The sequence below is a fragment of the Aethina tumida genome, chromosome 2, assembly GCF_024364675.1.
Source record: "Aethina tumida isolate Nest 87 chromosome 2, icAetTumi1.1, whole genome shotgun sequence".
Taxonomy (NCBI): Eukaryota; Metazoa; Arthropoda; class Insecta; order Coleoptera; family Nitidulidae; genus Aethina; species Aethina tumida.
The window spans coordinates 8726129-8739543 of NC_065436.1; the positions used below are offsets into that span (position 1 = coordinate 8726129).

Genomic DNA, 13415 nt, shown 5'->3' on the forward strand with positions numbered 1-13415 from the left:
ACCTAGTGGTTGAAGTTTTGAATATTTGTTAAAAAAAATGTCTCAATATTAATATGTGTAATTATGTTTTTTGTTATTCTGAATTTATATTTTTTCTTCTACTGACTTATCCTGTATTATAAAGTAGTAATAAATCTGATAAAAAAATTAATTCTTCTTATAGTATAACGACGTATTGGTGAAATTTTCAAATATTTAAGATTGTCATTTATGAAACATTGAGGATGAAACTGATAATTTATTTTATTTATTATTTTAATAATTAAATTTCGTATTAACAAGGTCGTAAAAACTATCTAAATTCAATATCAATTAATCAAATTATCAATGGTCAAGTTATCTTAATAATATTTTTGTCAAATATCATATTTGTTAGCCTTAATATAGTCATACTATTTTTTTTATATTTTACCTATATGTGTAATTTACGGAAAATATTGTTCTAATATATCTTAACAAAAGATAATTTAATACATCCTCATTTTGGGAAGATCGTCCAGTTTTAAGTTAATGAGTTTATCAATTTAAGACATCTTGTTTTATGTACACTTTTTGTTATGATACCAACAACATTTTTAAGTATAGTTTTTTTAGTAGTGGCATAATCTATGTGCTTCTATTACCTAAAGCGTATTTTTATGAGAGAAGGGAAACCATGAAAAAATAAAAGGCCAGAAGGATTTAACTTAATCATTAATGTTTATGTGTTATCTGTGGATGATTACTAGACACAAGTAGAACCGACTATATAATCTATCAGAATGAATAAATTTTTTATATCTACACCCCGAATATGCTGTTAAAATGTTTCACTTGAAACAAACAAACGTGAATGCCATTGGTGAAGCACAATAAAGCTTTAAGCTTGTCAAGGAAAAATGGTATTCATATCGCACAGAAAATGTTTTGTGTGTTTCCATTGTTTTTAGTTATTCGATTTCAGTTACTAGGACAGTAATAAACGTAACTAAATATTTTGTAACTTATATTTTAATATTAATAGGGTTGTAAATGCATGAACAACAAGTTTGCATCAATTAATATTTATGTAAATTTGTGACTCATTGAAGACAACATTATAAATTTTCTATTTCAGTAAGTACGGTGGTCACACATATATTTGTTTGTTAAATTTTTGGGTAACGTTAAATCCTTCAATTATACTGAATAAACTAAGAATAACTATCCAAATATTCATTCTTGATTATTGTAACACTATATTTGATATTGATTGAATGGCTGAATCACCGTGGTCATGTATGGGAAACATGTATTGTTTTATTAAATAAAATATAAACAGAACAACACTATTAGAATCGATTGATTGATTCTATAGTCAACAGTGAGTATGCATGTAAGGTCCACTGTTATTCTCATTACGGTACGTATATAATAAAGGAATTATTGTTTCCTACTAGTTTTATAATCAAATTATTATATATAATACATTTTGATGAATTCGCCTCTCTAATTCTATTTTAGCACATACCCAAAAATTTACATGTTTAATAGCTATAAAATTAATTTACCTACATTAACAATTTTCCAAAAAGGTTCAAAAGGTATTTATAAATGGATAATTTTTTTTATATTTAGGGAGACTGAAGTCTAAATTTATTAAATATACAAAAAAAAACATTTTTAATCAAAAACGAACATGGAAAAGGTTTGAGGGAAATAGGTACCATAATTTTAGCGACATCAGCCTTGACAGTGGATGTATGGGACTCATGTATAATACGAAGAAATTATGTACTGTCGATGGGGCGCAAAATAATATATTACGTTCGCGTGTCAGCCGAAATATTTGTAGATTTATATTCTGAAATATTATATTATAATAAAAAATGCCTCCTTTAAATTAAATTCTCGTAATGATTCATTTTTAACCTTACATGGAATATCTAAAAAAGTATATTTTTCTTATATTAGTTACTATTAATGTCAAATATGTATATTTATATATTGATTGTCGAATATAAAGATATATAAACCAGTTGGTAAATATATCTCGTTAGAAAGAAATCCATCCACTTTTTAAGGAAAAATACTCTTACTTTTTTCAGAATAAAATTTGTGATGTTATTAAATTAATTAACTTAACGACTCTGCAAAATTTGGAATTTAAAATATGATTTTGGGTTTTAATATTAATATGAATTATTTGTTATATTTTTATCAGAATTATTACTACTCATTTGTATGTATAAATTTAGTCATTTTCTGTTAATATACCTTCTTAGAGTTAATATGAAAATATTGTAAAAATATATAATATAAAAGTACATAAATATTTAAAGATTGTTTCTTAAAGATATGTAGTATAAATATTGATTAATTTTTTTTATATATAGCTTTAAAATTAGATGCACATAAAATATCAATGTTCCAACTTACACAATGGTACAATTTATTATTGATTCTGTAATTATAGATTATGAAGCTATTAGGTATGAGTCAGAAAATTATAATGAAACTAATGTTGGAATAAATTATTTAATTTAAGTTTTTCATTATCTGCATCTAATTTCAGATTAACACGTTGAAATATAAATAAACTAGAGGATTTTATTAAGAAGTTCAAAGTGCGTAAGGTTAAGATTTTTATAAAGCTATCGAGATTTAAAAAAAATATATAATGAATATCGAAAAGTAATATAAAAGAAATAATAAGTAATTAAGTATTATTTTTTTATAGGGAAATTAATTTTAAATCATTTATAAGTTTTTAGGTAATCATTGAGATATACATACATATTTGGAATTAATATAAAATAAAAAATTATTTATACCGGGGTCTTAGGTAGTTTCCTTCTGGTAGGCGATGAAGGTGCTTTGTCGGTCTCTGGTTCTGAAACAAAATTATTTTATAATATTAGTTTAGTATAATTATGGATAACATTAGTTTATAACAAAAATCTTATTATCTTATTTCAGGTTCATAATTGGGCCATCCACTTACAGTGTGGCCCAGGTGAAAGCGATTTTAATAAACATTTTTTTTCAATTGTAGAGTATGAAAATATGTACGTGTAGACAAAATTTTGTCTAAAACCAAATCCTACAGGGAAATATTTTATACATACTAATTGAATTGATTGAACTTTACCATTGGATTAAATACCCCTTGAAATGATTATATATCAAAATATACCGTATTTTTATATTTATTTTTTTTAATCAAGTAATTTATGGAAAAACTGTTAAAAATGGCACAAATTATATTATTTTTTAACAATACTGAAATATTGACCCACACTGTATATAACATTATATTTATTTTTTTATTGTTTACAATTTCACTTAAATTTTCATTCTTTTTTTTTTCTTTAGAGTCCTAGAAGATCATAATCGAATAATATTTTTAGAAATGGCTAAAATTCAAATTCACTGGTAATGGTTTCGTTTGAGTGGTTTAAATTAAGCAAACCTTTCTGCTACCCTATTAAGTCTTGACAGAATAATGATCAAAGTAAAAGTTTAGTTTCTTTATTAGCTGATGCGTAAACCTTTTTAACGAAGTATTCATCTCAAGTGAGCGTTAAATCTTTCTGAATAAATAGCATAAATGAGAAAGAATGGATCTTTGAAAGATAATATGTCATGTAAAATTTATTTTTTATGTTAATTACGCTAATACTGATGTTGCTCGTCATAGAAATATACTGGTACAATAAAATTGATGGAAATCATACTGAACAAAATTAAAATTTGAAATAATTTTACTGAAGATTAATCAATATATCAATCGATAATATTATTTTTCTGTATTTCACGTATTGTCATATTAAATATGATTGAGATTGTGTTAATTTTTAATATTACGTGTAAGAAAAGTAAATATACAAGGACAAATTAATGAAAAGAAAAGGAAGCACAAAAATTCAGTAAATAAAAACTTTTCGATTTTCACTTCACCTTTTCATTATTTTTATTTGTAGTTGCACATTTATCGACGTCCGTCTTAAAACCCTTTTAACGATAATATTAAACTGTAAGTCTGGATCACGTCTTGAGAATTATTGGTTTTAAATGACACAAACTGGTAATAGTTTTGAGCTATATTATTATATTTAGAAAAACGCTTAGAGTAAGATATCCATAAAATTATATTTTTATTTTAAACTGTAGAAAAAATATTGACGAAACGAGGGTGGTCTGAAAAGTTTCCAACCTAACAATGATTTAACAATTTTTTTCTTAAATTTTTTATTTATTTTTCTACATAGTCCCCTTGTAACTCTACACACTTCTCTCTGCGGTGCTCCCATCTCTCTAACCCGCCCAAATAGTATCCAGTGTTTTTATTTGCAAAATAATTGTTCACGAAGGTGATTGCCTCCTCATTTGACAAACATCTCTGTCCTCCCAGCGCAGTTTTTAGATGAGGGAACAAAAAGAAGTCGTATGAGATCTGGTGAATAAGGCGGATGGTCAAGCAGTTCAAACTGCAATTCGTGGATTTTTGCCATGGCAACGCTGAGGTGTGAGACGGCGAGTTGCCTTGGTGAAACAGGATTTTCTATTTTTGCAAATGTGGCCGTTTTTCCGCAATTTCCGCCTTTAACTTGTCAAGTAATGATATGTAGTATGCTCCTGTAATGGTTTTTCCTTTTTGAAGATAATCGATTAAGATAACTCCATGACTATCCCAAAAAACTGTTGTCATCACTTTCCCAGCCGAAAACACAGTTTTTGCTTTTTTTGTAGCCGGTTCCCCCTTTGCAGTCCACTGTTTTGACTGTATGTTTGTTTCGGGCATATAAGTGTATCCAAGTTTCATCTACAGTAATTAATCGGCGCCTAAACTCGGATTTGTTGCATCTAAACTGGGCCAATAGAGCGTTGGAAATGTTCATACGAATACGTTTTTGGTCTAACGTGAGTAAACACGACACCCAACAAGTAAACAGCTTTCTCATGTCTAAATCTTTATTTAATATGTGGCAGACACGTTATTTCGATATTTTCATTACCTCTGCCATCTCTCTCACTTTAATTCGGCATTTGTTTAACACTATTTGGTGAACTTTAGCAATGTTATCGGCAGTAGTTGCAATTTTTGGACGTCCCGAACGTTCACCGTCTTCCAAAATATTACGGTCACGTTTAAATACAGCTGCCCAAAATTTCACTGTAACAAATGATGGTGCAGAGTCCCCATACACAGAGTCCAACTCATCTTTGATTTGCGTAGGATATTAAAAAGATTAGGATTTGAAATAAATTAAATTCACCTGATAAAGAAGAGAGGAAATTTATTTTAAGATGAAATCAGCTTATTCAACTTTTTTATGATAGAATTATATTATTTTTTTATTATAGAAACACAAATTTTTGTATACGCTTTATGTTAATGAAATTTTGAGACATATTATTAAAAAAAAATGAAAACACTAAGCGTTTTTTTACTTGGAGTTGGAAAGTATTTTTTAAAAGTTAACTTTTAATATTATAGAACTGAAATAAATTATCATAAATCGAATGTGAGAAATTTGTTCGGTTTCTAAACTTTGCAATAACAAACAAGAGACAAATATAATTAGTATCATACTTTTCATATCATCATATTTAATATGTGATATAAACCAAAAAATGTAAAAACTAACTTTCAACTTTATTTAATACACCATACTTATTTGTATTTTGAAAAAATTTGAAGTAATGTAGTTTCTGCGCATGATGGTACTTGTCTGTCATTTTGGCATGCCAAAGCCATTTTAATGTGAATTTTCTTGTTCACTTCTAAATAATTCAATAATAACTTGTTTTTGCAATTTGTGGAGAAATGACCTGTCAACTACCAAAATTTCGTATTACAAGGGTAGTAACGTAACAGTTGCGACCAAAAACTTTTGTGATGTTGGAATTGTTCATTTACAAGTGCTGAAACCTAAGACAATCTGTTAACGCAGACCTTTTTTGTGAACATTTAAATCGAGTGAACCAATGTTTAGTCGAAGAGTATCTGGCGATTGTCAACACAAAAGGCATTATTCTGCTACACGACAATAGACCATACTGTACAAGATGAAAACTAGAAAAAATTAATGATTTGGGATGGGAGGTAAATACAGGCAAATAAATGATATATGAGAACATATATTAATTTAAATTAAACAATGAAATTCTAACACCATTTATAAAATAAATGTAATTATCTTAATGGATTTAGGGAATACAGGATTTATTAACAGTTGAAGAAGTATCTGAAACCCTTTTTTTTACTTTATAACTTAGAACAAAACAAAATTTTGAAGATCTGTTGATAAATTAATATGTTTCAAAAATGGTGGATGCATCAACATATATTAATTTAAGAAAAAAGAAAATCTAAAATATAAATATCTCGGTGGCATTGGTATATTAGGTTTATTAATTGTTTAAAGCATTGGTATTTTTATAATTTAAAAGTTATAACTAATCAGAATTTGGTAAATTAATAATATGTTTCAAAAATGGTGGATGCGCAAATATATACTATTTTAAAATATATAAAATCAGAAACAAACCCATTGTAAATTTCTTCCAAACTTTTTAAAACAAAAAAAGGAAGAAATAATACATATAAGGCGACATTTATTTTATAAAATTGGAAAATTGGAGATGTTTCCGGATACACATATTGGTTTATAAAATTACCAGAAATGACAAAATATAAATTATTATTATTATTTTCTCTTAAGAAAGTTTATATATAAGAACAAAATTAATAAAATAAATATTCTATTGAAAAATTAAGATGTTTTTTAATTCTCATAATAATATTCTATATATTTAAAATAATCAAAGTAAATAAAATAACGGTGTGTCAAGTTAATTCCGTCCAACTAACTAGATATTAATCAATTTGATATATCAATGTATAAATTATAAGAGACGACATGAACGATATAATCGTGTTTGCAAAAAGCAGAAAATTGGATATTCTACAGGTTTCATCAACATGGGAATCAACAAGATTTAACCGTAGGTAAGTTGGGAGGGTATCAAATGTAGTAAAAATGCCAGATGGAAACGTGTTCTAAATGAAAGCTTGTAGATTGGTTTGCCATATTTTATACCAAGAAAAACCTTGTATTGGCTGTAAAGTAAAATGAGCTAAAAAGCCTTACAAATCTACAAATATATTTTACTACAAGACGGGCTTTCATTTCTATAAAGATTCTTTTTAAAAATTTTGTATCATTTGGAGATGTGTAATTAAGGATATTAGTAATATAGAATTATAATAATATTATGATAATCGTTTAATTAAAGAAGTCTAACACCATTTATTTTAAAAACATTGGAAAGGTTAGTAAATCCCAACACCGTTAGAAGAGAATTTGATCTTACTTGTTTTAAATGTTTTCGATACCCGTTCAGTGAAGGTTATAAAGGACTAATTGTTAAATTTTATCATGTCGTAGATTGTTTTTTTTTTTTGAACTCCTTGACTTCTATCGGAAGACCAACAACAATAGATAACGACATACTAAGAGCAGAAATGAAAAAACCATGTCAAATAATCGAAGAATTCTCAAACACCCTTAACCAACCTTGGTCGACCATCCAGAAACATTTACATCAGACTGAAAATATAAGCAGAGCAGGTATTTGAGTCCTCTAAAATCTGCCTGTGAAAATTAGTATAATAGATGGCAAAAGGTTGTTGATAACAAGGGTAATTATATTATTGATTAAAAATAAAGAGTTATACATTTTTTTCGTTTGAATTTAAGAAAACAACATTACTTTCCGGTCACCCTAATAATTATCCACATATATAATGACGAATTGAATCGAAGAACAGTCTTAAAATTTAGAGAATATATGTCCAAAAATATACTTAATACATAAAATATACATTGTTTTCTTTGAGGTAACCATTTTTAACAGAATAATAGTATAGAAATATTGTTCTTTTATCTTACAAACTTACCAACGTGTAATGCTGTTATACCGGCGTCTGAGGGTTTTCGACAAATACTTGGGGGCGGTATGGGATCGTCAAGGAGATCGCACATCCTTAAATCAGTTGCATGTTCAACCAATAGTTCGACCATATCTCCGGTGCGATCCATAATGGCACATACCTCCTCAAAAGAGCGGTCGATTAAAGACACACCGCCCCATTCAAGAACTTTATCGCCCTGCTGCAGGCCTCCTTTTTCTGCCGGTCCCCCTGGTACCGTCCACACGATGTAGGCAAATAATCTACCGTCCGCCCCTGTTTTACCTCCTACCACACGCATGCCAAAGCCGCGAGCTGAAATACGAAATTTATATTCAATTAAAATAATGTTGATTATATTTTTTAATATAAACTAATAATTTATAATAAAGTTTAAAAAAAACTAGTTCAAAATACTGGAAATTCTAATATTATAGACGAATTATATTTGAATTTTTGATAGCTCTAAGCAAATTGGTTAGCAATGGCATCCAGGGTGAAAATTATGTGTAATTTTGAACTTGGTAACTCGAGCTAAATATTTGGCACAACCTTCGATAAGTCGAATTTCTCCTGTCTCAAGTAAACTTTACATAATAATAATAATAATAATAATAATATTGATTGTACCATATTATGTATTATATATTTTTTTATTTCAAAATCTTATTTTGTGTATGTATGGCAGTATCTTTTGTAAATCTAACTTTCTATGACAGTATTTTATTTAATAAAATCGAGTTCGACTGTATTTTAAAGGTATATTACAATTATACAATAAAGAAGGTGTATGTTAAAAATTATTTATTTTTTCCTTTAAACTCAGTGATTTTTGAGCCTTCAGATCATGTAACTAGAACAGTAGGGTGTCGTAAAGTTCGTAAAGTTTATCCTGTGGATGTTAGTCCCAATTACCAAGGGTAGAACCTACTAAGTAGGTATGATCCGTTCACCAAGAGTACAGTACAGCTACAACATGATGACATATGTGCAAAAACTCAAATTGGTGATTGCAATACATTAATTATTAAGATTTATAAAACAAATATTATTATAGAACATAACTTTTAGAGTTGTCAACAGAAGTAAAATATTGTTAAATAATATTAGGTTGTTAAAAAAGTTATTCCATTTTTTAGTCTTAAAAATAAAATGCACAAATCTCAGTTTAAACAAAACTTTATTAATCGAAATAAGAACCATTTGAGCCAATACATTTTTACCGACGAAAAATAACCTTATTTATACTGGAATAGAACTAAGGGGTTCCGGAAGCGATAAAGTTGTTGAAGTACGTTAACAGTATGTCACCACCGGAATTGTTTTATCAAGATTCAGGGGGCTGTAATAGATCACACCGGAAGCGGACTACTAAACTGTAACCATAATCTTCTTTTGCAATTCCATTTTTGGAAAGTATTTGGGAGCCTGGTTACTGTTGAACCATTGTGCTGAACATCGTCGATTGTTCTATAGTATCTACTTTTCATCTCCAGTCACAATTTAATTAAGAAATGTTTATAGGAGGCTCTCATCCCAGTCCCGGAATTTTTGGAACCACCATCGTACAGTACGTTTATTCCTGGGTCAAACGCTTTGTTGATGTCCATACTTGAATAAATGATCAAATGATTTTAAATAAGAACGATTAGTGCTTTAAAGCTGTATATCACCAAATCAATACATTAAAATTTTTCCAAATATTCATTACTGTGAGACCAAATAACATATAATATAATATAAAATTAGAATGCATTCTATTTTATATATTTCATATTCCACTGTGTTTTAGAGAATTGTGAGTCTATTTTCTGTACGAGATTTATGTTGATCAACAATCGTATGATACAATTAATTAATTAATTTTAAACATTTGAATATTTTTGTGAGTATAGTGATAGAGTTATGAATATGTTATCGGACTTGAATCTTGCTTGGATAAACGTATACTGAATTTCACTAAGATTTTTCAGCCTATTTGGAGTAGAGTTTCATAATTAGGAAAACTCTTAAATTAGTTTGGCAATTCAGTTGTTGTTGGAGACACTTTGTTCCAAAAGAACTTAAATCACACCTCATCATCCTCTTCTGGTGTTTGGTTTAAACATTCATAAAAGTAAGGCCTATTTACTAAGTTTTTTAATTTTTAATTTAATATTTTATTCTTGTAATTCTTATATATATTATTTGTCATTGTTTTGTTTTTCTATTACTTATTTGTAAATTTAATTAGGTTTTAATTAAACTGAATTTTAATTAAATTCCCGAGTTAATTATGAACACTAAAATGTAAGTAAAGATAATTAATATTTTAGTTTTGTGGGGGATTTGTGTATGGTAAATTTCTGAGATTCATTTTATCATGCCGGAGATTGTTGGGGATTAGAATGCAGCTATAATAGAAACTAGAACCATCACTATAAAACAAAATAACAGCTATTTGGTTGTTTCAGGGAAAAATTCCTTCTCAACACCAACCGAGTCCCATAGTTTAATATAAAAATTCGAAGTCTTGCTGAAGCCATAATCAGTAGGGGAAGGGTTTTAATTTTTTTTTGAGAACAAACGTTATTTGAAATCTGATGTGAGGGGATTGGTCTGCTGATTAATTTAATTAATAAAATTGGAATTAACAAAAAATATAAACTTGAAGACATTTATTGAATTTCAAAAGGATTTTCAGAAATATTAACTATCTAAAGGTTTGTTTTAATAACTTAGGTATCTGATATTAAAAAAACAAGTAATACATAATATTATAATATTATTTTTTTTTTAATAACTTAGGTATCTGTTGTTAAAAAAACAAGTAACACATAATATTATAATATTATAATACTTCATCCAAAATTTATCTATATGACTGTAATCTAGTGGTGTGAAAGATGGAGTGAAAGAACCTTCTCAAAAGCTTACAATGTAATTTCCATTTTGGATTATTAATCCAGTGGTGCTTGCTTAATTGCAGATTTGCTATCAAAAATTTACTTGTGAATTCTTCAATTTTCATAAAAAATTACCCAGTAGGTTTTGGTTTTGGAGTAAAAACGTCACATTTTGTATATAAGTATATATTTTCATGCTTTACAATTGAAAAAAGTTTGTTAAAATCAAACAAAAAAATATTTATTGGGGTCGTATTCAAATGGGTGACAGTGTATTTTTATATTATTTAAATATTTTAACTGTATGTCTTACAATAAACTGGTTAAATATTGTAAAGTCGATAAAGAAGATTTCTCTGCTTTCTAATTTAGAACTCCATTTTCATATTGAACATAGAATGTCACAGAAGTTGAAAATCGTATCGTGATAACGAAAACAGTATTTATTTTTTTCATTTAAGACATTTACAATACATATGAGGACAAATTTGTGAGATTCTATTTATTATTTTCTGTAAAGTTCCATTCAGAATGAATATAAATAAATAACACAATTATATCTAATTTGCTTAATATCACATATCAAGTAATAATAAGTTGAACATCGCATCCTGATAACGAAAACCATATTTACTTTTTTCATTTAAGACATTTACAAAACATATAAGGACAAATTTGTGAGATTCTATTTATTATTTTACGCAGAGTTCTATTCAGAATGAATATAAATAAATAACACAATTACATCTAATTTGCTTAATATCACATATCAACTAATAGCAAGTTGAAAATCCTATCCTGATAACGAAAACCATATTTATTTTTTTCCTTTAAGACATTTTGAAAACATATGAGGACAAATTTGTGAGATTCTATTTATTATTTTACATAAAGTTCCAGTCAGAATGAATATAAATAAATAACACAATTATATCTAATTTGCTTAATATCAGATATCAAGTAATAGTAAGTTGAAAATTGTATCCTGATAACGAAAACCGTATTTACATTTTTCATTTAAGACATTTACAAAATATATAAGGACAAATTTGTGAGATTCTATTTATTATCTTACGTAAAGTTCCATTCAGAATGAATATAAATAAATAACACAATTATATCTAATTGGCTTAATATCACATATCAAGTAATAGTAAGTTGAAAATTGTATCCTGATAACGAAAACCGTATTTAAATTTTTCATTTAAGACATTTACAAAACATATAAGGACAAATTTGTGAAATTCTATTTATTATTTGCTTAATATCACATATCAAGTAATTTTTGACAATATTCACATTTTAATTTTTAAAATTTTGGAATATTATATATACTTTTCAACACGTTCAGGTATGACATGAAACTTCTGATGGAAAGAAGAAAGAAAGAAAACCTAAATTCTTGTTAAATTTTAATATTATTCACCTAATTGAATTACATAACGTATAACCAAATATGTTTAAGTAAGATGGTATGTTTAGTTTGTTAATGATCAAACTGAACGTTCAATATATTAATTGAATATAGATTTTTCATGGAGTTATGAAGGAAATTTATAGTCCTTTATGAATAATAATCACTATTTTGTTGGATTGTCATCAACTTTCAATAAACGAGAACGGTCCGGAGGGCGCTCGAATACTCCATTCGATGGAAACGAGCCAGTGAATGATGCTCTCATTTAACAGCGTGGGAGTAAATAATCAATCGAATACGGACCATCTTAAAATAATTATCGCACGCCCAGAAATAAATAATTAAAAGATGAGAGTTAGTATTAATATTTAAGGGTGTTTTAATTTGGGTTTGTAAATAGTGCTTTTATTTTTGTATAAACTTGTTTATTTCAAATCATCATTTCATTAAAAATTCACAAATTACGTTATTGATTAAATTCAGCTGAATTTGGATCTTTGGAATTAATAAAACACCCAAACAAAATAATTTTTATTTATTTTACTTTCATTAAGATTAATTTAAACTAGACTTATTTTATTTTTAATTGACATTCAAAACTGATAATAACTTTCAAGAAGCTGAAGTGAATAATAATAATAATAATAATGAAGTTGTTGATGTGGTTTTAATGCATGGTGAGTGTAATCAGAATGCATAAGAATATGTTTGAGAATGGCTGAATTACATCAAAGATGCGGTCAATGTAGAATATTCGAATGTTGTATTATAGTTAGATAATAAACATTTTGAAATTATGAAGAAGAAATAACTAAGAGTAAAAAGCACGTTAGACGTGTACTCCTTTATTCCAACTTTCAGCTCGACAACTTCAAAATCATTCAGTAAAAATGCATTTTTGTAACTGGTGATGCGTTAATAAAATGAAAGACATGAGTGTTTTTCTTAAATTTAGAACTCCTTTCCCTCTTGAGTGGGTTTGTTAAGATGTGATGGCACCTCCTTCCCCTCCGCATTAGAATTATCTTAGTTTTCAAATACTTAAGTTTATTGGAAAAAAGCATATATTTTTCTTTAATCCACTGAGAGTTAATACTTAATATTGTGTACGTCTATAATTGATCTTATGATATCAAATTAACTGTTATAAATTGTAATTTATAATAAGGTATTACAC

The 13415-nt window shown here is 27.3% G+C and overlaps 1 protein-coding gene across 1 annotated transcript in view; it reads right to left on the minus strand.

Moving 5' to 3' along the window:
- The window catches only part of LOC109599771 (regulating synaptic membrane exocytosis protein 2), a 63144-nt gene that overhangs the window by 11542 nt on the left and 38187 nt on the right, over positions 1 to 13415 (minus strand). The window contains exons 8-9 of the mRNA XM_049962646.1: positions 7925 to 8251; positions 2793 to 2851 (exon numbers count right to left, since the gene is read on the minus strand). Coding sequence (XP_049818603.1) covers positions 2793 to 2851; positions 7925 to 8251 — 386 coding nt within the window. The remainder of the gene's footprint in view (positions 1 to 2792; positions 2852 to 7924; positions 8252 to 13415) is intronic.